This window comes from Fusarium venenatum (assembly GCF_020744135.1).
Source record: "Fusarium venenatum strain MPI-CAGE-CH-0201 chromosome Unknown EDB82scaffold_1, whole genome shotgun sequence".
Taxonomy (NCBI): Eukaryota; Fungi; Ascomycota; class Sordariomycetes; order Hypocreales; family Nectriaceae; genus Fusarium; species Fusarium venenatum.
Window position 1 is genome coordinate 10131810 of NW_027072129.1, and position 24860 is coordinate 10156669.

A 24860-nucleotide genomic window follows, 5' to 3' on the forward strand; every position below is an offset into this window, starting at 1 on the left:
GCCATTCGATTGTCACTAGCTCTCAGTTCCCTTCATTATAATAAGCCTCCCTCCGTCTGTTCATTCTCCTTCTTTTTCCCTTCTTCTCCATCAACGCAGTCTACCTCTAGTCAATCGCTACCTCGTTGTGCCTCTTACCTACCTTAATGTAAGTTGAATACTACCCTCGGTCTTTCCCTTGCAAGGCACCATCCGCATCCGCATACAATCACACACGGTTTCCCTCAATGGAGTTGGAATATGACGTGGGCGTTGGCACTGGCAGGCACGGGCAGTATCCGTTGATATCACCAACATGGACCATTGGCACCTGCCGACACTGGCAGTCAACCGACAGTCTAAGCAGGTGCCAGTGATTCACTTGGAAACGCCTGCCTGGCCCTGGTCCGTGAATTGTTTATATTACAACAACTTGCGCTCTTCAGACCCCTCGCATACAACATCATCCAACACGCACTATTGCTCATAGATTCGCTACTATTCACGCTTTATCGAAACATTGCAAAGCAAAGCATCCACTAACTTGACTGGATAGTAATACTCAGTCATTCTTTCAATCACAAACAACCTTCCAACCTTCAAAATGAAGTACACTATCGCTACCGTCGCTGCCTTCGCCACCATGGCCCTGGCCCAGCCCGCTTTCACCAACACCAAGTTCGACCTCACTGAGGGCAAGCCTTACACCATCACCTTCACCGGTTGTGATTCTGGCTGCACTATCATTCTCCAGAACGGAGAGTCCACCGACCTCAAGGACTACAAGACCTTGACCAGTATGTCTCAAACTAATCTTGACTTGTGCTCGAATTTTATACTAACATGCCACAGGCTCCGCTGAGGGTGACTCTTTCACCTTTACTCCTTCTCAGCTCCCCTCGGACACCTACAACTTCAAGATCACCGACTCTGCTGGTGAGGCCAACTACAGCGAGCAGTTCTCCTACGAGGGTTCTTACGACGCTCCCTCCGTCACCTCTGCTACTAAGACCGCTGCGGAGACCACCGCCGCTGCTGAGACCACCGAGAAGGCTACCACTCTCGTCACCAAGCCTGTCGATGAGACCACCACTGCTAAGCCCATCATTCCCACTCACGTCCCCGTTCCCCCCAAGAACGCCACCACTCCCATTGCTACCCCCACCAAGACCGGCGGTGCTGGTGAGACTGGTGTTCCTGAGGTTCCCGTCAGCGGTGCTACCCGCATGACCTCTTCCCTGGCTCTCATTGCTGGTGCCGCCATGGCCATGGTTTACCTCAACTAAGTTATGGACATGATTTTTCTGCACGAATACGCGGGATGAGAAGAGCGGTTTGATGAGATTCAAGTTTTCGGTGTATAATTCTACTTTAATGATGGCCTTTGTTTATTCGTTTCCGGTTACCCCACGAGGCGTCACGGCCGGCTGTATCCTATGATGAAGCCCGCGTTGGCTTATCAGGGAGGAACGAGAGCCAGAGCCAGGTATTTAGAAATCAATTAGACTCAAAGTTGGTCTGCTTTTTTACTATTGTTTTCCTATGCTGTGGTGTATCAATGTTGAATTACGTGTGCGGCTTTCATTTCCAAATTGTAGTTGATATTGACATGCGGGATAGGCGTTGAAGACTTATTCTCATTGATGGGATTTGAGTTTGTCTCCATTGTAGAAGCTTCTCACCCCTTGAATCCAAGCGTCTGATGTCATGGGTTGATTTTTTTTTACTGTGGAGAAGAAGCAGGTTTATTAGTTATCCTTTGTCTCTTTGTCAGTTAATAAATCTGACTTGGAGTTCAATTTGCTTTTGCTTTTGCTCTCCACTCACTTATGCAGGTTCCCGGACTGATCTGCCCTGCCAACCCATGCATCTACGGTCCAATTGCTGTTTCAGAATCATCATTTCAATGGCTCCAACTACTGCAAACTGACCCCTTAGCCGGGCGGGTAATCCTGCAATTCTTCAAGCCTTGCGTGCCTGGGTAGGGATTATTCCCTGCTATAACAAGTGTTTGATATCAGTGGACATTTCTACATTCGGCATTATAGAAAAAAGAATTGCCGCATTTTATGGTTCCGGATCTCGCCTGCTCCGTTAAACACCGAGATTTCCTTATATGATACCTCCCTCTTCGGGATATTCCACATGATCTTTTATGCGATCTTCATTACAGTTCTCTGGGTACCCCAGTAAGCGAACAGTTGGTCCATCACCACCTTTGCTGTCAGATATGTACATTAGTACACACAACACAAGACCTCGAGGTATTTGGCCGAAACTTGGGTGTCGCACGCCGGTAATTAAATTATCGCTTCAGAGTCTTGAGCGATTCACACCAGACGCGTGTACTTGAGACACAGGATCCGCCCAAACCCACGACGCATGCAGCGTCTCGAGGTTTAATTAATTGCTACTACGACTCTGAACCCTGCATATGAGAGCAAACAGGTTTCGATTGTCAATGCTGATCACTTCCTTGCCCGTTTTATTAACGGGCTTGTATTACATTTCATGGGCATCGACTCGCATGGGGAAAAGAAGAATCAATAATGTACAAGTTCTGCATTCTCTCGTCTCCTTGTCTTCCGGTATGACCGATCTCATCTGATCTGTACACAGTATCAAAACAAAGCAAGCAAGTAAGTGATCTGATACAAGGCCCCTTGCATCAGCAAACATTCCTGTTTCTTTGTGTGGTTGTGGCGGCGTCTGCCACTGTCTTTGCCATGTCTTTGACCTCTCGATGTTTTGAAACGAACGACTATCCCAATAACGCCCCGTTTTGCTTTTACTTTTTCCTAAGACAAAGATAAAGTTACATATAACAAAAACAAAAACAAAAACACGAGTGGGGAAGAAAGAAACATTTCTCCCGCCCAAGCGTTCATCCTCCTGCATAAGACCAGATGAAAGAAAGCAAAAAAAGAGAGGGGGAGAGAAAACGAAAAAAATACTGTAGATGAAACGCGCGACCACCCGTCAAACGGCAGAAGACAAGACGATATGAAGAAGTGGAAACCAATGACATTCCTTGATCCTGTTTGTCTCAGTATAGTCAGACTCCAGCGACAAAAGCAAGGGAGGATAGAAAGATAAAACAAAAGTCTGGGAACACAAGATTACTACTGTCGCGGAGTAATCCGCTTCTTCTTGGCAACAAATGGACTCGTCGCAATGTCAACCCACGCTCCGATGCCGCATAGTCCTTGATCATCTTGGACGACAAAGGCGTATCCGTAGTTGAACATGGAATCAACGCTGGTGGGGATATCAGAAGCACGGCCGACCACGTGCGAGACGGGATCGGGACTGGTCATCGACGAGTCTGAAGGCCGGGGTTCCTGGACTTGAAGATCGGCTGCCGGAGCTGAGGCCGAGACGGATCCCGGAGTGGGACATCTTGTCTCGGAGGCGGAGACGACCGACGACGACCCGATTGTTGCTGCTGTGCAGGCATCAGAACGGACGGTAGTATTCTCGAGTATCAAGGACTCATACGTGGGAGGACCATAGTGCTGCTGATGTTGGACGTCATCATCCATGTCCACATCCATATCATCGGGGACGTCAGATTCGACAACATACGAGCCATAAGGCGAAAAGTCAGGGTCATGTGTAAAGACAGACGAGGCAAGGGAGATCGAGGATTCAGAACTGTCTTCGTGATTATCGAAGACGTCCATGTCGTAACGAAGTCAGTGGTTGTTTCAGTTTAGGAACAATGAGTCAGGCTCCCACCACGATTTGTCGTTGATATACGTAAGGAGAATGCAGTGCAATGTTGCTCTGCGTACAAACACTGTGTGGAAGCAGTATGTGATACAGTAACGACGATAAGCTGTGATAATTTGGTCAAGCTGAGGTGTTGGACAGGAACCCCTCTGATACTGGACTGCAGTGAAGAGAGACGGATCCGAGGAGGTGGGTGAGGCCAGACCTTTTGAATTCGCAAATGAACCGTCATCGCATCAGATCTAGCTTGCACGCAAGCTCCCTCAATTCGCCAACCACACTCAAAAAGCCACGATGGGTTGATGCGCTGACGTCCCCCATTGCCTGGAGTACGATGAGACAGTCTCAACCCGACAGCCCTATATAATCAATACGCGGAGAATCAGCCTTATCGTGAAAGTGCTATATATACACTATGAACTGTACTTGCACTTACACTGACTGTATGAGTCTAGATGTCGTTGTGTTTAACAAGTGGTGTCATCATCGCATGGCAGAACCTCTAACCCGTTTAGCATTAGACAAGAACCCACGATAACCTGTCAGAAGCTAATCGCCTCACTTTCCTTTGGCGCCCAGCTTGATAGATGGAGGTCTATTTTTGGGAAAAGGGAGTAAGGGCTATTAGGTGGCAAGAAAATTGGTTTTATGTAATTTGAACACGAGTTCTTTCTTGCACTCGAGGGCGATGCAGAAGTCCCGACGGTCACGAGACTTTCCTAAAGGCATCAGGAGAATTGGTCTAAGAGCATAAGAGACGAAATTAAGGTCAGTTTATGTTACTTAGATGGGACTTCTTAGGCTGTTTATTTTTATATCCTAAAGCTTAGGAGGTCAGTGTTTTCTGCTACCCACTAGGTAGCTGCATGGGTATGTACTCTTGAGCCGTGTGCACGCAATAAGGAATGTAATAGAGTAAGAAAAACAAAACAGAATAGAACGAATGAAGGGCTAATGCTTATCGATGCTTCCGTGCCCCCTGCGCCTTTAATGTAAACAGTATTCAACTTGCATTAGCATCAGTGCCAACCCGACCATTACGCTCCCTCCCTTCAGCCTCCATACTGGCTGCCATGCTCCCCTTACGTCTCAGCCCAGGAGCCTTGAACTTTCTCACCACTTGGTAAGACCTGTCGAGCTCGTTCTCGACGGCACACCTAATTCGAAGGGCAGCCACGGCAGGCCACACGCTTCGTTCGCCCCTGAGAACCCAGTAGTTGAGGGTTTCCCGAGTCGGAGTTTCCAACAATCGCACAAAGTCTCCAGCTGTCACTTCCGGCACAAGAACCATGGATGCTGCTGGGACTTGCTCATCGACTAAAAAGCGACGGATACCTGTTGGTAGGAGGTTGAGCGTGTCTAGTTGGCTGAGGCGGTGTCTTATCTCCAATCCGACCATGCGGACCAGAAAAGCAGAGACTTGTGTGGTTTTGCTCCGTGACTCTACCAGGGACGGCCCATGCATATCGGACTGGATAAAGGGGATAAGGTATGGCCGGGCTTGGCTGACGATAAAGTGGTTGACGTTGAAAAGTTCAGCGATACGCCTTAGAGGTGAGTCTCGATCCGAGTATGATGTGTGCGTCCAGTGTCGAAAGTCGATAGTATTGGCCGGTGCCCAAGGTACGATGTTACCATGAGCGTCTTTGCAGAGCATGGTTGTCTTGCGGTGGCCATAGAGCGAAGGCGATGAGGCATTCGACGCCACAGCAGCTGTCCAAATCAACTAGCACGAATCAGCATGGTTCATCAGCAATAGAGACAGACATAAAACATACCACATTAGGTGCGGTGAGATAGTTGAGTAGCGTCGGCACACCTCCTTGACCCTCTGTTGCAACCGTAATGTTTAACACCCTCTTGCTTCGATTATAGGCTTCCTCGAATGTGAGATCGCCGACGTTGGCTCTCACACACTCCTCCAACACAGTCACATCAAGGAAGTAGCCTTCCTTGGAAAAGCGTCTAATTCTCCGTAGTAAGGTTGCCCACCGTGACTGGAAAGCTCGAAATGTCGATAGTTCACCATTCTCAGTTCCAACCTTTGGCGCAAAGGCTGAGAGATCAATACCGTCGCCACTCAAGACAGCTGGGAGCTCTTCTTCTGTGTGGATTGCGACCAAAGCTGCTATCAAGGCGCCCGTGGCTGTACCGGTGATGATGCGAGGAAGTAAACCGCGTAAGAAGAGAGCCTTCACAACGCCCAAATGACACATGCCAAATATGGCACCGCCTTGAAGAACGAGGGTGCTTCTCCCGAAAGCCTGTCTCGTATCATGTATACAATCTAGCTTTATCTGTGTCGTCAGAGATGGCCCATGGTCATGGACAGCGGATGGCGTCGTAGGAAGGGCACGAATATCTTCCACTGCTTCAGCAATCTGGGTAATGTACTCTTCTATAAGATACTTGGTGCCAGCAAAGGATCGGTTGTAGAGTTTGGGTGAGGTGATGTTTCCTAGGTTTCGGACCAGACCAGATCTTAATAGATTGACGAGCTGCTGAAAGTTGGCATCTTCTCGAGCTGTCGCAAGGGAGTCCAGACGTTCGGCAATGAGTCTCCAGTCATAATATTTAGAAGCTGGGTTATTCCTCCTATAGCCGTGTTAGTGAGAGTTCCCCCGATGATGAGAGCTACACGCGCCATAAGTCAAGACCGAGGAGGTTATCAAGATGCAGCGCGGCTTCTTCCCAGTCTTCAAAGACCTCTGCTGTCCTCAATAGGTCCAGCCATAGTTCAACAGGGCTTTTACGCGTATACCAGGTTCGAAGCTTCTGCAAAGACATGATTAGTTAGAAACGATGAACCTCGGAGCGCGTGTCATGCTTGGAAAGGAGAGATGGTTAATTACCCTCTGCCAGAAGCTGGTCACGTCCACGACGACACCCCATACGGTGACTACCACCCCCATTATCGCGTTACCGAGGGCCGATCACAAGCACAAGCACCATTTGCAAGAGATTGGATCAGGTCTGTGGTTGTGAACGCGAGGACGAGATTACGCGTGGTCGAATGTACTTTGTACTAGACGAGCAACATTGGCTATGTATATACGACACTCAGGACCGGAGAAAGAAGTCTTATAGGCGTTTAGGAGTGATAAAAAAATTGATTACAGGTAGGATAAATATGTAAGGCAGGTTGGTGTTGATGGGTTCCGTGGAGCTCCCCGCAGCTCGTTCAACGAAAGTACGGTACCTTGTTCACCTACGCTAAATCGGCATGTGATTGCCAATGAGATCACCAAGAGTCTCAGACAGCCACACTCACAAGCGTATATGTAAGGGAGGTTAGTACGGGCTTCAAGCTGATAAATTGATAACGCAGGTCACTATATTCGATCATCTAGTTGCAGAGTGCAGGAGACCAATTACATATTGTGGTTCAAGTGAGTTATAGCTTCGCTCTCTGCCGATCTTCAAAAGTCCAAGTTCAATAAAAGCTACTATGCTAGACTACCATACTGGTGGTAGTTTCAAAAGTTGCACCAATAATTTAAAGGAATATCATATTATACAGCAATGCCTTTGTTTGCTTGTTCTGCAACCAATCTCTTGTTGCGTTTACCAAAACTCCATGAAGAACCTCCAGTCTAATCATCGTCATCGTCAATGACATTCCTCCGGCGAGATCTTCCTGCCGCCTGTTCGACGTCACTGCCATCGTCGTCGCTGGGGTCCCTTGTCCTCTGTCGCTTTTTGGAACGAGGCTTCTCATCCTCATCATCGTCGAGAAGCTCTTCCTCGTCGTCATCATCAGCTGCGCTGTCGGCTTCCTCATCGTCACTGTTAACGATGAAGCCATCGTCGAGTGAGTAACCTTCGTGTCGGCCCACGGCGTCCTCGAGATCCTCATCGGACTCCTCTTCCCGACGTCTCCTGTTCTTGGCTGCGCTAGGCGCGCCACGCTTGCGAGAGCCTGCTGCACCCCGACGGCCTCCCTCAAGATCACCAATAGACAATCCTCCTCCGCGCCCAGATGATCTACCTATACCACCAACCATCTTAGCCTCGGCGTTTTCGCGCTTTCTCTGAGCCTTGTTTCTCTCCTTCTCGGCCAACTCGGCCTGCTTCTTCTGGAGTTCGGGGTCGCGGGTAGTCCTGATAATCATATCTGTTGAGTTCGCTGGCTTGCTGGCGACTGCCATTCTCTCAGCAAGACGGGACAGCGCATCGTCTCCAACGGCCTTGTTAGGTCGAACGTTGTATTGTTCTGTGATATGCCCAACCGTCATAAGAATGTTGCTGTGCAGTTCGGCGGCAGCAGCGTAGTAGTGGCCATCCTGGACCTCGTTATAAGGCTTGTCTTGTGGTGGTGCGAGCGCCTTTCTGTTAATTTCGTAGTGCTCTCCCCCGACAGAGATAGTCACTGATCCATCGCTCCAGTGGAAGACGTTTGTGTTGCTTTTCAGCTCGCCGGTGCTGTGATCTCTTCGGACTCGGGCGACGTGCTTGGGATGTTCAGCCTTGGCGTTGGCAATATCGAATTCGCTTGGCTGGTATGTATCAGGGTTGTACTCTTCAGGCATTATTTTGATGAACTTGGGAACGCGAAGAACTCGCAACTGAGGAATCAAAGTTAGCAAGCCGCCTGCTGTGTTGTGCGAAGCAGAATTTCACATACCGCGCCGTCTTTGGGCTTGGGAACTCGATGCCGGTATGTCGTGACAGTTTGGACAGCACGCTCCTTAGTCTCTAATTGTGCTTGGTCTTCATCGTCGTTGCGGTACCGCGCGTAGCTGTCTCCTTCTGGGTCCGAGGCGAGCTCGTCATCTTCATCGACCGACTCCTTGGTAGGTACAATATCGTCGTCGCCCTCGTCGCCGAAAAGGTCATCGCCTCCATCGTCAATAGGCTCAATTAGGCCGTCTGAGTCAGACATGATGTAGTTTGTGTGTTTTTGCAACTGATAGATTGAGTGGGTAGAGGAATGGGAAAAGAAGAATGATGAAAAAAGTAATTGTGTTTGCGCGCACAAAGTAATAGCTTGCAGTTCAGCTCAAGTCGCGACTACAGTCTTTGACCCGACTAGTCAGTCTAGCCGTTTCTGGGGCCTGAGGTTGGGGAGTCGCCAGCCACACTGAATAGAGCAGCCACAGATAGTCGTCTCGTCGCCACTGTCAACTCGTCTCTGTTGCAGGTTAGTGGAGAAGTTCCAGCGAAGTGCAGCCTCAGGAGAATGTCAATGTCAAAAGGTGGCAAAGATGCATTTACAGGAGGTCTCTGAAACAGGCATGGCGCGCTTCAGGTGACATATAGAACCAGTAGCAGAGCAGTGAAAGCAACAGGGAGTGGAGGTTTCACTCTCCTCCGGGAGGAAGATGCGCTAGCGTGTGGCGCTCCATCTGCTACACCATGGGAGTTACGGGGTACTTAGCCGCTAGACTACCCTCTAATCCTATCGAGGGATCCATTCATTCATCGAGCCCCGACACCGACACCTCAAAAACCCCCTTTCTCAATCACGCCTCGCCTGTTGCTGGTATTGAATTGAGGATTTGATATTGACCTGATCCTTAACAACAGGGCTCGACTCGACTAGACTCGATTATCCGATCAATAGGAACAAGACAAAGACACTCACTCGTTCAACCTCAACCTTGGGAAACCATAACCCACAAGAGGAAATCCTTCTTTTTCGTCCTCTCATCCACGATTTCACCCCGCCTTTCTGTCAACCATGTCGAACCTTTTCTCTGGCATGTGAGTAGTATCTTTTATTTCTTATATCTCGTTACTCTTTTGCCTCATCTCGCTTGCGCTTGTCCCGTCTTGGATCTACATTGCTATCAATAGCTTTGTGTGGTTCGTCTCCCGTTGCTGTTATCATCTCGGGCATCTTTGAAGAGGTACAGAGCTCTTCACCAGCCACGATGCTTCTCTTTACCTCCTATTGTATCAGTGCAACATTGCAGACACATTACCCTGGATACACTCAAGACCTAGATCCATGCCTTGCGCACTCTGTCGTAGGCCAACTACCGAAGGATATCCAAGCACCCGCAGCCAAACTCTCACCATGTGGTCCCCTAGTACAGCATTCGAGACATGTCTTCCTAAGATCTTCATGAGCTGGCAGGTTCATCCCAAGTCCTGCAAGTGTCGTCACGAACTACTTGCAGGGGAAGGCTTCGCATGATCACGTCCTCAAAGAACGGGGTCTAATAACATGAGCAACCTCTCCTTCATATACCCTCATCCCTACCTTTTCCATCGTTTACATGTCTCCCTTGTCAGGGCGCCACGCATGGCGCTTTTCTGCAGCCATCATGAGCGGGACCTGGTAATGTTTCAACCAATTTCGCCTATCTAAGCATAGTGTGCTGTCACATTAGCTGTTTCTGACCTCTTTCTTGTTCCTTCATCATCTTTACCCTCACCTTCATCTTCATCTTTATATCTTTGTCTTCACTCTGCTTCTCATCCTGTCTGCATTATTTCATTCCCCAGTCACTGACAATCATCAGCAACGCTCGTTTCCGAGGCGGTTCCGGTAAGGCTAGCAGTGGTCCTCAGAAGAGCCCAACTGGTTCTACCGCCAGTCAGCCTCCTCCTCCAGAGCTGCCAACCCAAGGGAACCAGTCTGCAGCTAGCCTGGCTCCCAAGGTCCCTCCTCTGCCCAGCTCCCCTTCGTTCTCTCAGACTATTGGCATGGACGAATCTAGCGGCGCCATGGGCGGTGACGATCTTATCTCATCCTATCACCTTCCTCGACCTCTTCCTCTGTGGCTCAACGCCCAGTACGCCAAACACATTGTCAAGGGTAACTTTATGACATTGAGCGCACGACCTAAAACCGTCGAACAAGGCGAGTGGATCGCTCATCAGGTTGTCGAGCACTACCGTAATCTCTGGAACTTTGTCCGTGTCCTGCATGAGAAGGAAGATGATGGCACATCCGTCTGCAACTCAACCAGCTGCCCACGCATGTCAGCTGGAGCGTGAGTAGTTATCTTTCTTTATGACCCATGCATATACTTACTCTCACCAGCAACCACTCTTTCACCTGGCTCAACCGAAACAGGGAGCCTGTTGAGCTTCCTGCTCACGAGTATATGACTCTCATGCAGCGATGGATCTCTGGAAAGATTGACGACACCAACATCTTCCCAACTGACCCCTCTGGTGTTTCGTACGCCCACAACCCTTCCATCACCACTACACCCTTGTCACAGCTCTCGAGCCCCAGTGAGCCCGAGTATATTGGCAAGCGATCAGGTTTCCCCGACAAGTTTGTGGACATCTGCCAGATGATTTTCCGACAAATGTTCCGAGTCTACGCTCACCTTTACTGGGCTCACTTCTCGGAGCCCTTCTACCATCTCAACCTCGAGAAGCAGCTCAACAGTTGCTTTTCTCATTTTGTCCTGACTGCTACCGCCCTGGATATGCTCAAGCCTGCTGAGCTGGAGCCCATGCAGCCTCTGATTGACCTCTGGGCTGCTAACGGAACCTTCCCTCCCGAGTCCAAGGCATACGAGTATGCCAACATCCGAGCCGGAGAACGCCTCCTGCAGCTCTCCACAGCCCCTCAATAAGCGTGGGCGAATAAAAGCGTGGACAGAACGTGTAGCGTAGCACGAAGGGCGGAGAAGGATGGTGTAATCGACTGTGAATAGATTCAACTGTATACAACCTGGGAGGCATGTATTGGATCTGGACTCTGGGGGAGAATAGATCAGCCGGAAGAGACAAGTGGCGGAGACATGGCAAAGCATATCCCTGTAGCGACAAGAGCTGCGGACTGGAGTTTTGGGAGCCTCGACTAGAGTGCTTCGTGGCGAGAGTTGATTGTAAAGAGGGCGATTAAAGGCCCGGGGCACAAGAAGGGAACTGGCGACTTTTTGTATAAAGTGAGGCTTGTTTCAGTCCCCAAACAAGAACATATTTCAAAAAATTAGAACACTATATCGCAACACCATTGTATAGCACAATCTCCCGCATTGTTGGCCATGTCACGAAATCTCTGTCCGTACATTGCACGACTGTCACTCAGCCAATTCGTAACCCCAGCTGGTCGATACCCGGCCAGTCTTGGGTTTCTTGTCGCACTTAGCACTCACCTCGCTGATTTTGTATTCCACAATAACCGGCCGGTCTTCCTCGATGACGAATCTGCCTGACCCTACATAAAGCTTATCCTGCAAGGCCTTCAGACCAGGCGCGTCTGTCTCGAACCTGATCTGCACGACTAGATACGTCAGTGTTCAGTTGATATATCTCGAAGCATCTCAAGGTATGGCGTGAAATCTATAGGGATAGACTTACAGGCATTTCCGAACCCGGTCGTGGTTGCATTTGCATCACCTCTAATCACTCTCCCCTCGTCCCCAGCCATATCCACGATACCGTTATAGCTGAATCGCATGATAGCGCCAGAGGTATCTCGCGCAACACTCGTAACTTCAAGCTTTACCCATTGTCCGTCAGGATCACGCCGTAGAAAGTCGCTCCCGTGTATGAACTTGGCATCGATAGAAGGTTCATAGCCGGGTTCAGAGATGAGTGTGCCATCGTTATGGACGAAGGGGATATTGAGTAGACTGGAGCTTATGATAAGCGGGTCCTTGATAGCGATCTATCATGAGAATGTTAGAAAATCTGTAAGCAATTTGAAGGGCCTTGATATGAACACATGGAGAGAGTGTAAAGCCAGTGTCGAATAGGGCTGAAGGCAGAATGTTGCAAAGACGGGACAAAGGAATAAGGTGAAACGATGGCAATGCTGACATACCTGTGCCGTAAAAGCAGGGATAAGGACGGGAAAGTTGGTCAACTTCATGTCGAGAACAAGTCAATTGAGTACCAAGTCTCATTCTTGTTTCCAAAGACAAAAAGTTGAAGCTGGTCTCAGAGTTTTTCACGTTTCTGCCACTACCAGTTCGGTTTCCGAAACGAGTTGCAGATAAGTATGCGTGTGAGATAAGGGATATATGCGCCTTTCATCTCATACTATATCTGTATTGTTTGAGACCAAACCAGAAAAGCTGCGCACAGTAGAGATATATTGACGAACTGAGTACCAGCTTCAGCATGTAACTAAACTATGGAGCAAATTGCAGTATACTTCTCTTTGTGTCAGGGACATCTACCGAAGCACATTAGCGATAGAGGGACGAGTTCTCTTTTCTGTATCACCAGACGAGAGCTACGCTATATAGGACACCCAGAAGGACAGAGTTGGAGACACGCAGCAAACATGAACACGGAAAGTCTGGCAATTATGCCACAGACGATCCTATAACACAAGCACGGAAGCATTTTGGGAAACACATTGGGACGATGGAGATGTATACTGGATCTCTCACTGGAGTACGGTCAAAAGCAATCGTCAACTGGGGACAAGGCGTTGTGGTATCACGCTGCCTTGTCGATGATTGAAACCGAGTCCATGGCGCAGACCACTCCAGAAATGCTTGCCAGGAATGATTATGGGATTCGCGACAACGAGTAATATCACTGATGTGTGTGTTCAAAGCGCCAGCTACCAGTGTAACATTGTTCGTAGTGCATCACCATTTCTAGTTCAACAATATCAATGACTTCGCGTCTTCATCAGAAGATTGGCAACGCACAAATAGTCTGCTTGCCCATATCCAGTGTCCAATTATCCATCTCACGACAGGTTTCTCGATAACGACTGATGTTGTGCTATATGCGCAGAAAGTAGATGCCGAAAGTTCTAACGGCCACCAATAGAGTCGCATTGTTGCTACGTTTGTTCGAATCGACATCGTGCTTGACGGAACGAAAGTCACTACCTCGGTCGCTCGAATGACATGAACCAGGGCAAGAACCTTCATCCCAAGATTCTGGCGACGACATCGATGCCCACGGTGGGAATATGGTGACCCTTGCCCAAAACTTCCTATGCTCGGTTGAAGGTCTGGAGCCGCACTTGTTGGATCGCCCTTGTTTCAGTGCAGTAGAAGCAGAATACGTCCGTCGACCGATGATCGTTGTTGAATTTCGGGACTGTCATCCGTTTCAACCCGTCAGTGCCAGGTTACCCCCAGCGTACTCTCCTCAAACAACGTAGGTCCAGCGATCAGCTCAGCGCCACTCGTTTCAGAATCATCTACTGGTATAGTATTGAGTGGCTGACAGGTTTTGCCTGTCCTTAAGTGGCGAAATATACCTTCACAACCCTGCTTCACCGCCAAATCTTCTTATCTCAGAAAGGATGACCATCGTCATATTGAAATGAAATCAAGATCAGGTCATTTCGATGAGCATGCCACGATTGGAGATGCTGATTGATGGTGGTGACAATGGTATGACATCTTGATCATCCTTGACGGAGTCTTTGGGTAATGGCCGCAAGGTTAACCGGCTGAGCTCATACAACCAACTGGTAGAGAAGCAGATACAAGGTTGTTAAGTATGCTATCAGTTTTCAGTGAAGCATATTAAAAATAGCAGTCAGCCTGCAGGATAACTTGATCCAGAACGACATTCGGCTAATATCGTGGCTTGCTATTTCACAGAGTGAGCCTTGCATGCTGGGGAATCCCTGCCGCTGCGTCGGAAAAAGAAAAGTTTCAGAATGATTCCAGTATTATTTGGTATTAAACTTTGACTTCAAAGTTCTCAGTGTCCGTATTCTGATGGTGCCCCAGCCTCGCAAAATACACTTGATTAGGATCGCGATTGCACTCGCAAGACTAGGCTAGTCCTCATAAAGACATCTGTGTGTTTTCGTCCTCCAAATAGAAACGTTATGTTTCCTTGTTCCGACATGTTGTGAGCGTCATAATAAGTATTCGGCTGTGACATGCCTGTCCCACGTCGTTGACGTTTAGGTTACCAAGATTTCATAGAATTGGCGAAGTTTCGCCCCTCGAGCATTATCCAGCCCCTTCCTGATTAACAATATCGGTGGGGAGGCTCTATGATTCAATATTTCTCATGGCCTTTGAAGTTGAAAATAAGTGGTGGGGAATATAGGTAGATCCAGACCCGCAGGAAAGTATCATAATTGATCCGTCTTTTTCCAGCAACATTCAGCCACAGCCTTACAAAATCTCATTAGACTTGTTGAGACTGGCTTTCACGGAGTGCTGAAAACGCAACTGCTTGGAAGCGGCAATCTCCATGTGGTGGATCACTATATTGAAAAATCTCTTCGTTTTCAAGATATGCGTGAGCGCGGACCCAAAATTGGACAGGGATGCCCAGACCGCATGTTCGGGAGGCACGCTTCGCTTCTCAGTATGCAAGACCAAAAAGCAAAAAAACCAAGTTGTTGGTCGTTGGGCTTATTTGCTGTCGCGTATTACTGTAAGGATGGGATCCGATCATTTGCATTGAGTAGTTTGACCCATTGATGATGGTCTCGCGTAATAAGGTCAGTCCCAGTTGCCAGAGGATGTACTCACGACTACCTAGGATCAAGGGTCGAAGGAGAATAATATCCTAAGTCCTCTTTACAGGACTGCACCGAAAAAAAAATGGAGATCCTTTGAGGTTGCGTCATGGTCAAAATATAATTCAGACTTCTGTATCTCAGTTGTCTCGAGTTTGCGGCATACAGCACGGAAATTACCAAGACCGGATGGACTCAATGTCACAGCGTTAGACCAGGGGAGCAGGAAAACATGTGAATCTGAAACCGACGACTGATTCTGACGAGGTATTGTGCTGGCGTGGGGGCTATAATGTCTGTCCGAACATCGCAACTCATATCGAGTCATAATAGCGGTAGCTCTGATGTTCACCAATCAATCGACTTATCCAGGCACTTGGTAAGGCCTCCAAGTATCTTTCATGTCGGATTCATATCGGAATCCGTGAGTAATACCCCTAGCGCGATGGTGAGATGGCCATTCGGCGTTGTTTGGGACCCTGTCTAGTAGATCCTGTCGGGTTACCAGATTGATGAGGCTCTCGAGATGGCCGCGATATACGTCCCAAGAACCACATACGAGGTTTGAGACGTTCCGAGTCGATGAGAATGCGGCATCGCCCACTTGGGATATGGAAAACCAAAATCGGTCAAAGTGTATGCACAAGGTGCAAGCTTGGTTACCTGGACAAGCAGCTTAGGGCGGCGCAGGCCAAGCAAGCTCAGCCCTTTTGGCGAATGAAGCAGCGAAGGCTTCTCGCCCTATTTAAATGATTGGATATGATGAGAGGTTGGGCCGTTTTGGATGGCGCTGGCTGTTGACCCAACTTGACCCTCCCGGAACATAAGCCGAAAGTCCTCGGCTGTGTCAAAATCGTTTGCACAGCGATATGTGACGATAAACGCCTCTGGAGGAGATGGATTCTTCAGAGTTCAATCCTGGGGCGTCAGTAGTAAGGATTGAACAAACCCGGACGATACGCATTGTAACATGTCTACGTCATGAGAAAGGCAGTGCTTGAGAGATGCATCAACGTCGATTCAATTCATGTTCGCACGCGTGGTATTTTCTTTTACGCGTGAAGGGTCCTTGAGTTCGGGGGGGCATGGATCCAGATGCAGACTGAGCTTGCGATGTCTGGGCCATTCACCAGTCAATGCGATGACGCTAAAGCATCTGGGATCTGCCAAAGATCAAGTCAGCAGGGAAAGTGATAGCAAGGTGACTGACATTTTTTGGTCAACTAGGGAGAGGACGCGCACGCGTAACACACCGACAAAACAAAGTGCTCAAAAGAGAAACACCATGAGCGGCCCATTATGCGACCATGAAGCACAGTGGATCCATGATTCAGGCTCAAGAGCCTAGTGGTTAGAACTTGGCTTGTAGAGGGCGTGCATATGGGCACATGTGGGAGCGTGTAGGAGCTGCAGGTTAATAGTCGCAGTCGTCTCTCCAGCCACCCTGTGATGGAGCATCAGTGCATGATCAAGAGAACTATCTCTTGGCTGGTGAGTTTTTGGCGATGCCGCAGATGAATCGGACGATAGCAGATGCTCGAGACGTGATGTGGAATGCAGTATTGCAGGAAAAAAGATGGGATTTGTGGTGTTGTCGTCTGCAATGATCAACAGCCGGCATTTGTCGGAGATGTCTCTTGTCAAGTTGGATGATGCTCAAGGGTCCAATAACTTGATTACGAAATCAAAGACGTTGCCTGGGACTCTGCTCGATGGTATACCGTTCTACTCGATGGCACGCTTGCTTTAGAGCCTCGCGTAAAGAGTAGTTTGCAGCGCTCAGCTCGCTTAAGCTGATATCCGAGAAATCTCAGATCTATCGCCGAGTTTCCCAAACATCCATCCGCTCGTGCGTAGGATGCAAGACTAACTTGACTGGCTTCCCTGGCAATTTTCGACATGTGGACAGGACAACTGGCGCGGGGATGAAGCCAGGCGAGATGTTCATTTGTGAGGCGAATCCATAATGCTATGGCGTGTGTCCTGGCACAGCTGGGGCCGAAGGGTCTCGGTTCTTTCGCTAGAACAAAAGAAGATGTGGTCTGGGTCCTAGAGATGTAGCAGGTGCTGTAGAAAACGCGGTGTTGAACGCGGTCTAAAGTTTTGATGTTTCGTGTTGTGTTGTCTTTTGACCCGTTGCCTTGTAAACTGAAGAAAAGTTGGGTATAACGGAAAGTAATTCGCTGAAATTGGCAAGGGCATTGGATCTAGTCCCCAGGCCCTTCCACTTCCATCATCCATCGGTACTCAGGAAAGTGCGTCGTCGACACGTTCTTACCCCACAGGTACATGAACCGTGCAATAGGATTCTTGCCATTATTTGTTAGTGGCCCTCGGCCGATGCAGAAATAAAGCCCAAGCATCTGAGGACTAGCGTCCGTGTTTTGGTGCCCAACGTCTTGGAATTTCAGTGTTAGGTTGCTGAGCTTTTTTTGAACCAACCGAAGGCGTCCGGGCCGGCCCAGCAGCGCCCGAGGCTAGACCTATTAGATATTGTCAAGACGAGTTTAAGCTGACCAAGTTGTTTAATGGGATGCGGTGGTATCGTGAGCATGAGTAAGAGCCCCTGACAGTCTAGAGACTCACTAATGCGTAGATATGTACTAGAGGTGTCTTTATCTGACGTTGTTGTAATATGTATCTAATCTACGGATAACCTGGGGAGTATCAAATTTAGTACATTGCTTCCCGTCGCTAACTTCCGTAGATCCAGTCTGATGGCGGTCCTATTTACAGGGATTGTGCCGTGTTTGTGCTGTGAAAGTTCCCCAGACGCAATGCCATTTTTTCTTTTTCTTTCAGCGGTTCTACCATCACAGCAGGGCATGTTCTTTTCGTTCTTTGGCTGCTTCTTCTTGTCGCACCGGTAGTAAACAACCTGGGCGGATTCTCCTCCATGCTTGTCAAAACCCTTGCAAGCCCGCAGTCAGAACTCAGCCATGACACCACTTGAAGATTGTTACTGGCTCCCAGAAGCGTGGGGTTACTGGGATGGTGGGTATGCTTCTAGTCTAGGCGTTGCAAGAGACAGAAATATCACATACCTGTTAGTCGATAGCAAAGCTTTGCCTCGATGATGGCCTCATCACTCGAGAGCACCGCCCATTGCAAGAACCTATCGCGGCCTAAGGGGAAATACTCCTAGCTTGGTGCACTCGTACAGAATGTAGCAGGATAACCAGGGAGCAGCGGTCAACTGACGGCGGCCCGTATGGTGAAGCTAACAGGAGCATACGCCGTTGCCATTGTTCACAAGGGCTCCATGGCTGACAAGAAGGGACGAATAGCAGTCATGGCAATCCTCCTCTCTGGCCGAGCTCGGATGACACATGAGGAATGTCCCCCTACCTGGTGTGGTAGACTAAACTTCATTCTGTCGTTGGAAACGGCAGGTCGGTTTGCATCTAGGGATCTGATTACCATGATGGTGTAGCTTTCAAAATCACACTCTTCTCTGCGGGCTGCCGTCCTCCATTAGACGACTGTTACGTATCTCTGGTTTCCACCACAACGATAATTGATATGGAGTCGTTGTTACAGATTTGGCTGGGCACTGCGACACTCATCACCGCCATTATGACTGACTGCCAATGAGCATCCGTGTTAGATGCTGGATGTGGATTGGTATTTGGAAAACGAGCGACGGGCAGAGAAGAGTAACCATCAATCTATTCCTCTCTGGTCTCGTCTTCTGTTATACTGCAGTGTAGGTGATAGGTAGCTAAGTTAGTATCAGACTATCAGTATGTATTATCAGCCTGGTTGGACCCCAAGTTTGCCTGGTCGATTGAGGCCCCCCAAGCCTGACATACGCCTCCACACCCACAGAGATCTTCTGCAACGCTGAGTTCTTATTCCCATATAGGTATTGGATGTTGCGTAAACGGCTAAATCAACGAGACGCGTGCTCGTTCTGATGCTCAATGACTGGCTGTTTATGCTATTCATTCCTACAATTGCTCATTCTTTTCCAATATAGTAGTGATCAGTCTAGTCTAGTATACCGGACTGGAGTTACACCTCGATGAAGCGCCTATGAGATCTATATTGCCTGGTATTCGAGATGCTCATTGATCCGGAAATGCCCTCCAATATCCATATCGAGGGAGACGGGCCCATCCATGGCCCGGGCCTCTAGTGGGTCATGTCCATTCATGATACTCCGTCTAAGAGATCCCCTGCTAGACCCTGCGAGCTTGCGAGACCGATGAGACCAAGGCCTGCTGTCTTGCCTTGCCTTGCCTTGCCTATCCATGGTCGTGTTTCTCCAAGACTAGGTATCGCCGTCGTTGTCCAAAAAAATCTCCACAAGCGCAATTGCCGGTTGTTTGCCCCAGACAAGTACATATAATCGAAGATGGTCCTCGTCTTGATCCCAAAGTGGTAGTCTGTTTTTTTTTTTTAAACACAACTTCCATTGACAATCATATATTGTCTCTTCCTCTTGACTGATTGTTTATATTGATTCGAGTCGCATACTTGAATCAAGAAGTCACTCAATTGCAACATCCATCCATCTCCGTCTCAACATCATTGTCGGCACCGCCCAAAGAAAGGCCTAACCAGACGTTAGCCCACACCATCCCACACAACAAGTCTCTCAGTTGTAAGTGTGCCCTCTTTTTGGTCATTCATCGTCTTTGCACCGCGCCGCGCCGCGCCGGCTGGGCCTGCTGCACTGCACTATACTGGATGCATTGCAGATAGAGATCCAGCTTTGAGTCGCGCGCTTTGTTTTTGTTGTCGATTGATCTAGTTTGGCGGTATTCTAGTTGAGTACCTGCCTTTGAGCTTATTGCCATTCCCGTCCCTTCCCGCTCTCGCCGCTCAAGCTTCCGGCTTCGCGTCGTATCATCACCGCAGCCTTTTATTTTTTTATTTTTACCGCCATCATATTGGGCCCAAAGGATTTAGTTGAATCTTTTTTTGGAGTCTGGATACGAAAAGCGCCTGTATGAAACAATCTCGCGCGAGAACCCCACGTCTTTACCTCTGCTGCGCCCTCTATCGAGAGATACATAGAGTGAGAGCGGATAGGACTCGGTTCTCTGACGATTGCCCAATACCAGGGAGGTACGACCATGTTCCCCCGATCTTGCACCGAGCTTTGAGTCACACTCTGTATTGCACCTATCTTGGGTCTAGGTACTGTAGGTAGTGCTGGCCTGGCATAGCATAGCAGCGCATGGCATGGCATGGCATGGCATGGCACTTGACCCCACCCCTTAGCACGGAAGGTCGGATTTTCTGGCTCCCTTCCAGGTTCTCACTCGCTCTTACCCTCACTCTCAAGCCCACCTGCACCCGACCTCACCTCACCTTGCCTTAGGCTCTACCTGCCTACCTTACACGCCCCCCTGCCCTGCCCTGCTCTTGCCCTCAAGTGAGGTGAGAGCTGCTGCTGCTAGGTGCGTGAAAACTTGGCAGGCTACCAAAAATACACACCCGTGCCCGTTTCGCCCTTCACCGCTGTACTGCGCTGCTGCCCACCAAACAATTGTTTGACTCTCCCGCGCGCAAGGGGAAAAAATATGATGATACCTTAGTTCGTTCCTATTGTCTTGGGTACTTTATTATTTGCCGCGCCCCTCCCTCATGCCCCAACCTCTCTTCGCTTCCCTCTGTGCCTCTGTGTGCTCATCTTCACCTTGATCTCAAAATCGCATTTTGGATTTGGTTTTCCCATCTTCAAGATTGCCTGTGTCATATCCTTCCCTTCTTGGCTTGTCATTCTCTTTACAGCCTTGCTTCCTTCCGCCGTTTCTTCTTTTAAACTTCCCCCCCCCCCACCTCTCTATCTTACATATACCCGCCCTCACTCACTTCCTCCCTCACTCACTCTGCATAATGTCTTCAACATTTCAAATGCAACAACCATTCTACCGTCCAGCTTCTCTAACCTTGGACACACAGCACGCACAAAAGTACTTCGAGGACGAAGACAACAGCGTGTTAGACGATAACGTCCTTGACCACAACACACTCGACTCAGGCTTAGAACTATCGCCTCCAATGGCCGACAGCCGCCGAGATTCATTTGCCGTTGGGCATCCTCTGTTCTCACCAAAGACTGAGGACTGGCAGTCTGTCGACATGCAGTCGGTACCTTCCAACAACCCTTTCCTGGACCAGCACAGCAACAACCCTTTTATGCGCCTAGACCAAACTCAACACAACGCCTATGCGACTGCCAACTGGGCCTTTGGACCCAGCTCCGGTGCTTGCACTCCTCTTCATCCTTTTGACGCCATGTCTGCCGAATATGACACAAATGTTCCTCTCTTCCAACGACCTATGGCCGGCCCGACACCATTCACAAACCCTGGCAACATGTTCCCAGCACTCCCCGCTGGAAACCAATCCATCCCCACTTCTCCCCAGAAAGAGTGGATGACCCCTCAGCAGCCCATCAACAAGAACAAGATGCGCCCTAGCAGCCCCGGTATCCGTTCCCACAACGAGATGCGCCGAGGTGATGGCATTCGCAAGAAGAATGCTCGCTTTGATATTCCGGCCGAGCGAAACCTTAGCAACATTGACCATCTTATCTCTCAGTCCACTGATGAGCAAGAGATCAAGGAGCTTAAGCAACAAAAGCGACTTCTCCGCAACCGTCAGGCAGCGTAAGTTTTACCCCGCTAAATAACAACAGTTTACATGGTTTACTAACTGCCTTCAGTCTTGACTCAAGACAACGCAAGAAGCAACACACAGAGCGTCTGGAAGATGAGAAGAAGCAATACACCGCTATCATCACCGATATGGAGGAAGAGATGGCTGAACTCCGCGGCAAGCTTGAGCAGATGCTTCTCGAGAAGCAGACCTACACCAACTACATCGAGAACATCAACCTTGAGAAGGAGGAGATGATCCGCGCCCACACCATTGAGACGGGCGAGCTCAGGAAGAAGGTTGGCGTTCTGACCGACCATGTTCAGCGACTCGAGAGTGCCGTTCCCTCGGCCACGGACAGCGGCTTCTCATCCGGTTTCGACGACATGGACGGCATGGGCATGCCTGGCGCCTGGGACGCATCCAACTTCCTCAACGAGTACCCTGCCGAGCCCGAGGTCAAGCAGGAGATGGCTATCGCCCCCGTCAAGAAGAGCGAGAACCCTTTCGCCGAGAGCGAAAAGCCCGCTCAAGGCGGTCTTCTGTTTATGCTCTTCCTCGTTGGCGCCTTCGTCCTCTCGAGCCGCTCAACTCCAGCGATCCCTCGTGTCTCCGAGGATGTCAGGGTTGCCTCAGCCAACATCCTGGACAGCGTTCTCAAGGATGCTGGCATCAACTCTCAGTCAGCTACTCTGCAGGCCCCTCCTCAGCCATCGGGTGCTGCTAACTGGGGCAATCCGATCCCCATGAACGACATGATGATGGACGGTGTTGCGCCCTCGATGCTTTCCGAGCTTGGTGACACTCTGACCCAGCCAACACAGGAGCAGACAAACGAACAAATCTTCTCTCTGTCAGCTGCTCAGTACAACGGTGTCAACTCTCAAGATTTCCTTCAAAACGCCCCCGAAAAGTCTTCTCCAAGCCAGGGACGCCGAAACCTGGCCGAAGCACTCGCAGCGATGCGATCAAACAAACAGAACGATGCAGCCGATGTTTACACGCGATCTCTCCTTTGGGACCAGATCCCCAACGATGTCGTGCGCAACTTCGCGAAAATGGTGTCCGAATGCAACAGCGCAGAATGAGCAGCAATGCAATGAAATGAGAACATGAACGACGAAACGAATCCAAGACTGAAAAGAATATCGCAACGACGAATTCACGGCTTTCATAGCCCCCCACTGATCTACATCAACCCCCATTTCCTTTGTACATTTTTTCTTTTGTCCTACCTTTCCTTGAAGTCGGCTTTTTTCCTTCCTCTATACCGGGGATGAGCTGCCATATACTCGATGTCGCTCTCGCGCACTTCAGACATGTTGCTCACGCACCCAAACGGATGGTCTTCTGTCTTCCAGTTGTCGTTTCTTGTGTTTTTCCTATTTCGGAGTCGTTTTTGATTTCCTATGGATCTAGCAAGCGAGCGTGCATTGATTTGTTTTGTGTGATTTTGTCTTGTCTCGAAATTGGATACCTCTTTTTCTTTGGGTAAAGGCATGGTTGGTGGTGGATGTGGTGGCACTTGGGGTCGAAAGCAGCGGCAAAACAGAAGCCAGCAGAAAGCAAGCAGACTCTATGAGGGCCCAGTCCATCAGAGTCTGTATATTATCACGGTGCATGAAGGGAGGCAGGATGGTTATTTCCTTTTTGTGTTTTCTTTTTTGTTATGGAGATGGAAATTGGCATACGTCGAGAGACGACAATGACTGGAATGGTCAATGATGACGAAGAAACGAGCTCGTCGGTGATCATTTATTTGTTTATTTTGGAATTTATTCGATTCTCTTTAGCAACCTCCATTCCCAGGTGGTCTGGTCTGTTGTACGATATTTATGATGACATGGATGATATTGAGATAGTATTTACGCAGTGAATATTTGAACCGAGAAGATTTGATTTCTCTCATATCGTATAGCATGCACATTCACAGTGATGATTATGATGATGATTTCCTAGGTGTTGTTGATGTTACCTCGTGAACATCTACTGCTAGGTGATAACAGATCATGTAGCTACGCCTTGAACGTGATGGGTGATCAGATCAAGATTTTGGACTCTATGCTAGGCTGACATTGATACAACGCCAAAGAAGGAAGCAGAGTATGTGCTAATTTGAGAATCAGGATTTAAAAGAAAACAAGGTAAGACATGTGGCTGATAGGTCGGTTATAGGCTGAAGCTGTGACTGGTGGGTATCAGAGTGAGATGGTGGCTTGTCTAAGACATGTCTTGCCAGTGCGGGGCGCCGGGACAGCACGGGATGCGGAGAGGGAGGGATGGCAGGATGGGAAAGGAAAGGCTGGAAGTAGATTTGGATTTGGGGGTGATGAGATAACCAGAGTTGCACACTCTGTATAGTAGCGTTATGTCGATCTGATAGATCGATAGTGGCAGGCCTCATATTTATGCCGATAGTATATACACTTTCTGAATCGAACTACCTATCTTTATTTGCGCCACCATCATGGCTGAACGACCTTGGAGAATCCTTGGTCATGCATCGATCGAGTCTCGAAGTATTCGAGTGCGTCTTGTATCTAGCTGCCGTAATCTACATTGCATAGCATTGCATGGCGTTGAGCTGAAGTGATGGTCGCCCTCTTTACTTCGTTCATGAATGGATCACTGGGTTGATATCACGGCCTCAATATTCAGATGAGATATGATATTGGGTATTTTGACAGCGGTTAACAGAAACTAGCAATGTTGTACCCGTCCTGTGCCAAAGTCTGATAGTTTCTATATCCCAATCAGGATGCCTTTCAACGGCCGAGTCCCCATCTCTGAAACGGTTTTCTTAAGATCATATCATGTTCATGACCTCATTCTCGTCCTTTTCCGTCTCTGCTATATCGTTTCATTAACATCTTATAACGACGAATCGATCGAATGTGATGTGATACGCACGGTTCATCGTCATCCATGCGGGCCCCGACCCGACCCGGCCGCATTTACAGGCCGCATATCTTAGTAACAACGCCCAATAGGAACGAGAAAGCTCATGGCTCGGTAAAGTTGGGCATCAACGGTAGCTCAGGTAAGATTCTTCATCACGAGGGCGTTTAGTGTGAGAGCCGAGGTTAAGAGAGAAGAGACAACAACAGGTCATCACAAGATGTTGAAGTAGTAGATAGTCTACACACATACACAAAGCTTCTTTCCATGCGAC

At 49.0% G+C, this 24860-nt stretch overlaps 7 protein-coding genes across 7 annotated transcripts; 3 read left to right on the forward strand and 4 right to left on the reverse strand.

The window, feature by feature from the left end:
- Positions 1-163: 163 nt before the first annotated feature.
- Positions 164-1473, forward strand: EDB82DRAFT_106467 (uncharacterized protein). Its single transcript, XM_025735520.2, has 3 exons — positions 164-384; positions 536-776; positions 832-1473. The coding sequence occupies exons 2-3, from the start codon at positions 584-586 to the stop codon at positions 1263-1265; spliced, it is 627 nt and encodes a 208-aa protein (XP_025587901.1). The 5' UTR covers positions 164-384; positions 536-583; the 3' UTR covers positions 1266-1473.
- A 1628-nt stretch (positions 1474-3101) lies between these two features.
- EDB82DRAFT_472766 (uncharacterized protein) lies at positions 3102-3662 on the reverse strand (the record flags this gene model as incomplete). The annotated part of the gene is made up of 1 exon (XM_025735509.1): positions 3102-3662. The coding sequence occupies one exon, from the start codon at positions 3660-3662 to the stop codon at positions 3102-3104; it is 561 nt and encodes a 186-aa protein (XP_025587900.1).
- Positions 3663-4456: 794 nt separating this feature from the next.
- EDB82DRAFT_492504 (uncharacterized protein) lies at positions 4457-6875 on the reverse strand. Its single transcript, XM_065608410.1, has 4 exons — positions 6564-6875; positions 6356-6486; positions 5490-6306; positions 4457-5437 (listed from the first exon to the last, which is right to left on the reverse strand). Exons 1-4 carry the CDS (start codon positions 6621-6623, stop codon positions 4715-4717), a joined length of 1731 nt encoding a protein of 576 aa, XP_065465939.1. The 5' UTR covers positions 6624-6875; the 3' UTR covers positions 4457-4714.
- A 161-nt stretch (positions 6876-7036) lies between these two features.
- On the reverse strand, positions 7037-8963 carry EDB82DRAFT_534246 (Leo1-like protein-domain-containing protein). Its single transcript, XM_025735475.2, has 2 exons — positions 8336-8963; positions 7037-8276 (listed from the first exon to the last, which is right to left on the reverse strand). The coding sequence occupies exons 1-2, from the start codon at positions 8591-8593 to the stop codon at positions 7305-7307; spliced, it is 1230 nt and encodes a 409-aa protein (XP_025587897.2). The 5' UTR covers positions 8594-8963; the 3' UTR covers positions 7037-7304.
- A 1017-nt stretch (positions 8964-9980) lies between these two features.
- EDB82DRAFT_472769 (Mob1/phocein) lies at positions 9981-11249 on the forward strand (the record flags this gene model as incomplete). Its single annotated transcript, XM_025735464.1, has 3 exons — positions 9981-9994; positions 10179-10652; positions 10703-11249. The coding sequence occupies 3 exons, from the start codon at positions 9981-9983 to the stop codon at positions 11247-11249; spliced, it is 1035 nt and encodes a 344-aa protein (XP_025587896.1).
- A 427-nt stretch (positions 11250-11676) lies between these two features.
- Positions 11677-12493, reverse strand: EDB82DRAFT_552587 (uncharacterized protein; the record flags this gene model as incomplete). The annotated part of the gene is made up of 3 exons (XM_025735453.2): positions 11677-11902; positions 11980-12289; positions 12446-12493. 3 exons carry the CDS (start codon positions 12491-12493, stop codon positions 11700-11702), a joined length of 561 nt encoding a protein of 186 aa, XP_025587895.1. The 3' UTR covers positions 11677-11699.
- Positions 12494-20642: 8149 nt separating this feature from the next.
- On the forward strand, positions 20643-23085 carry EDB82DRAFT_492518 (uncharacterized protein). The gene is made up of 2 exons (XM_025735442.2): positions 20643-21699; positions 21756-23085. The coding sequence occupies exons 1-2, from the start codon at positions 20924-20926 to the stop codon at positions 22774-22776; spliced, it is 1797 nt and encodes a 598-aa protein (XP_025587894.1). The 5' UTR covers positions 20643-20923; the 3' UTR covers positions 22777-23085.
- Positions 23086-24860: the final 1775 nt, after the last annotated feature.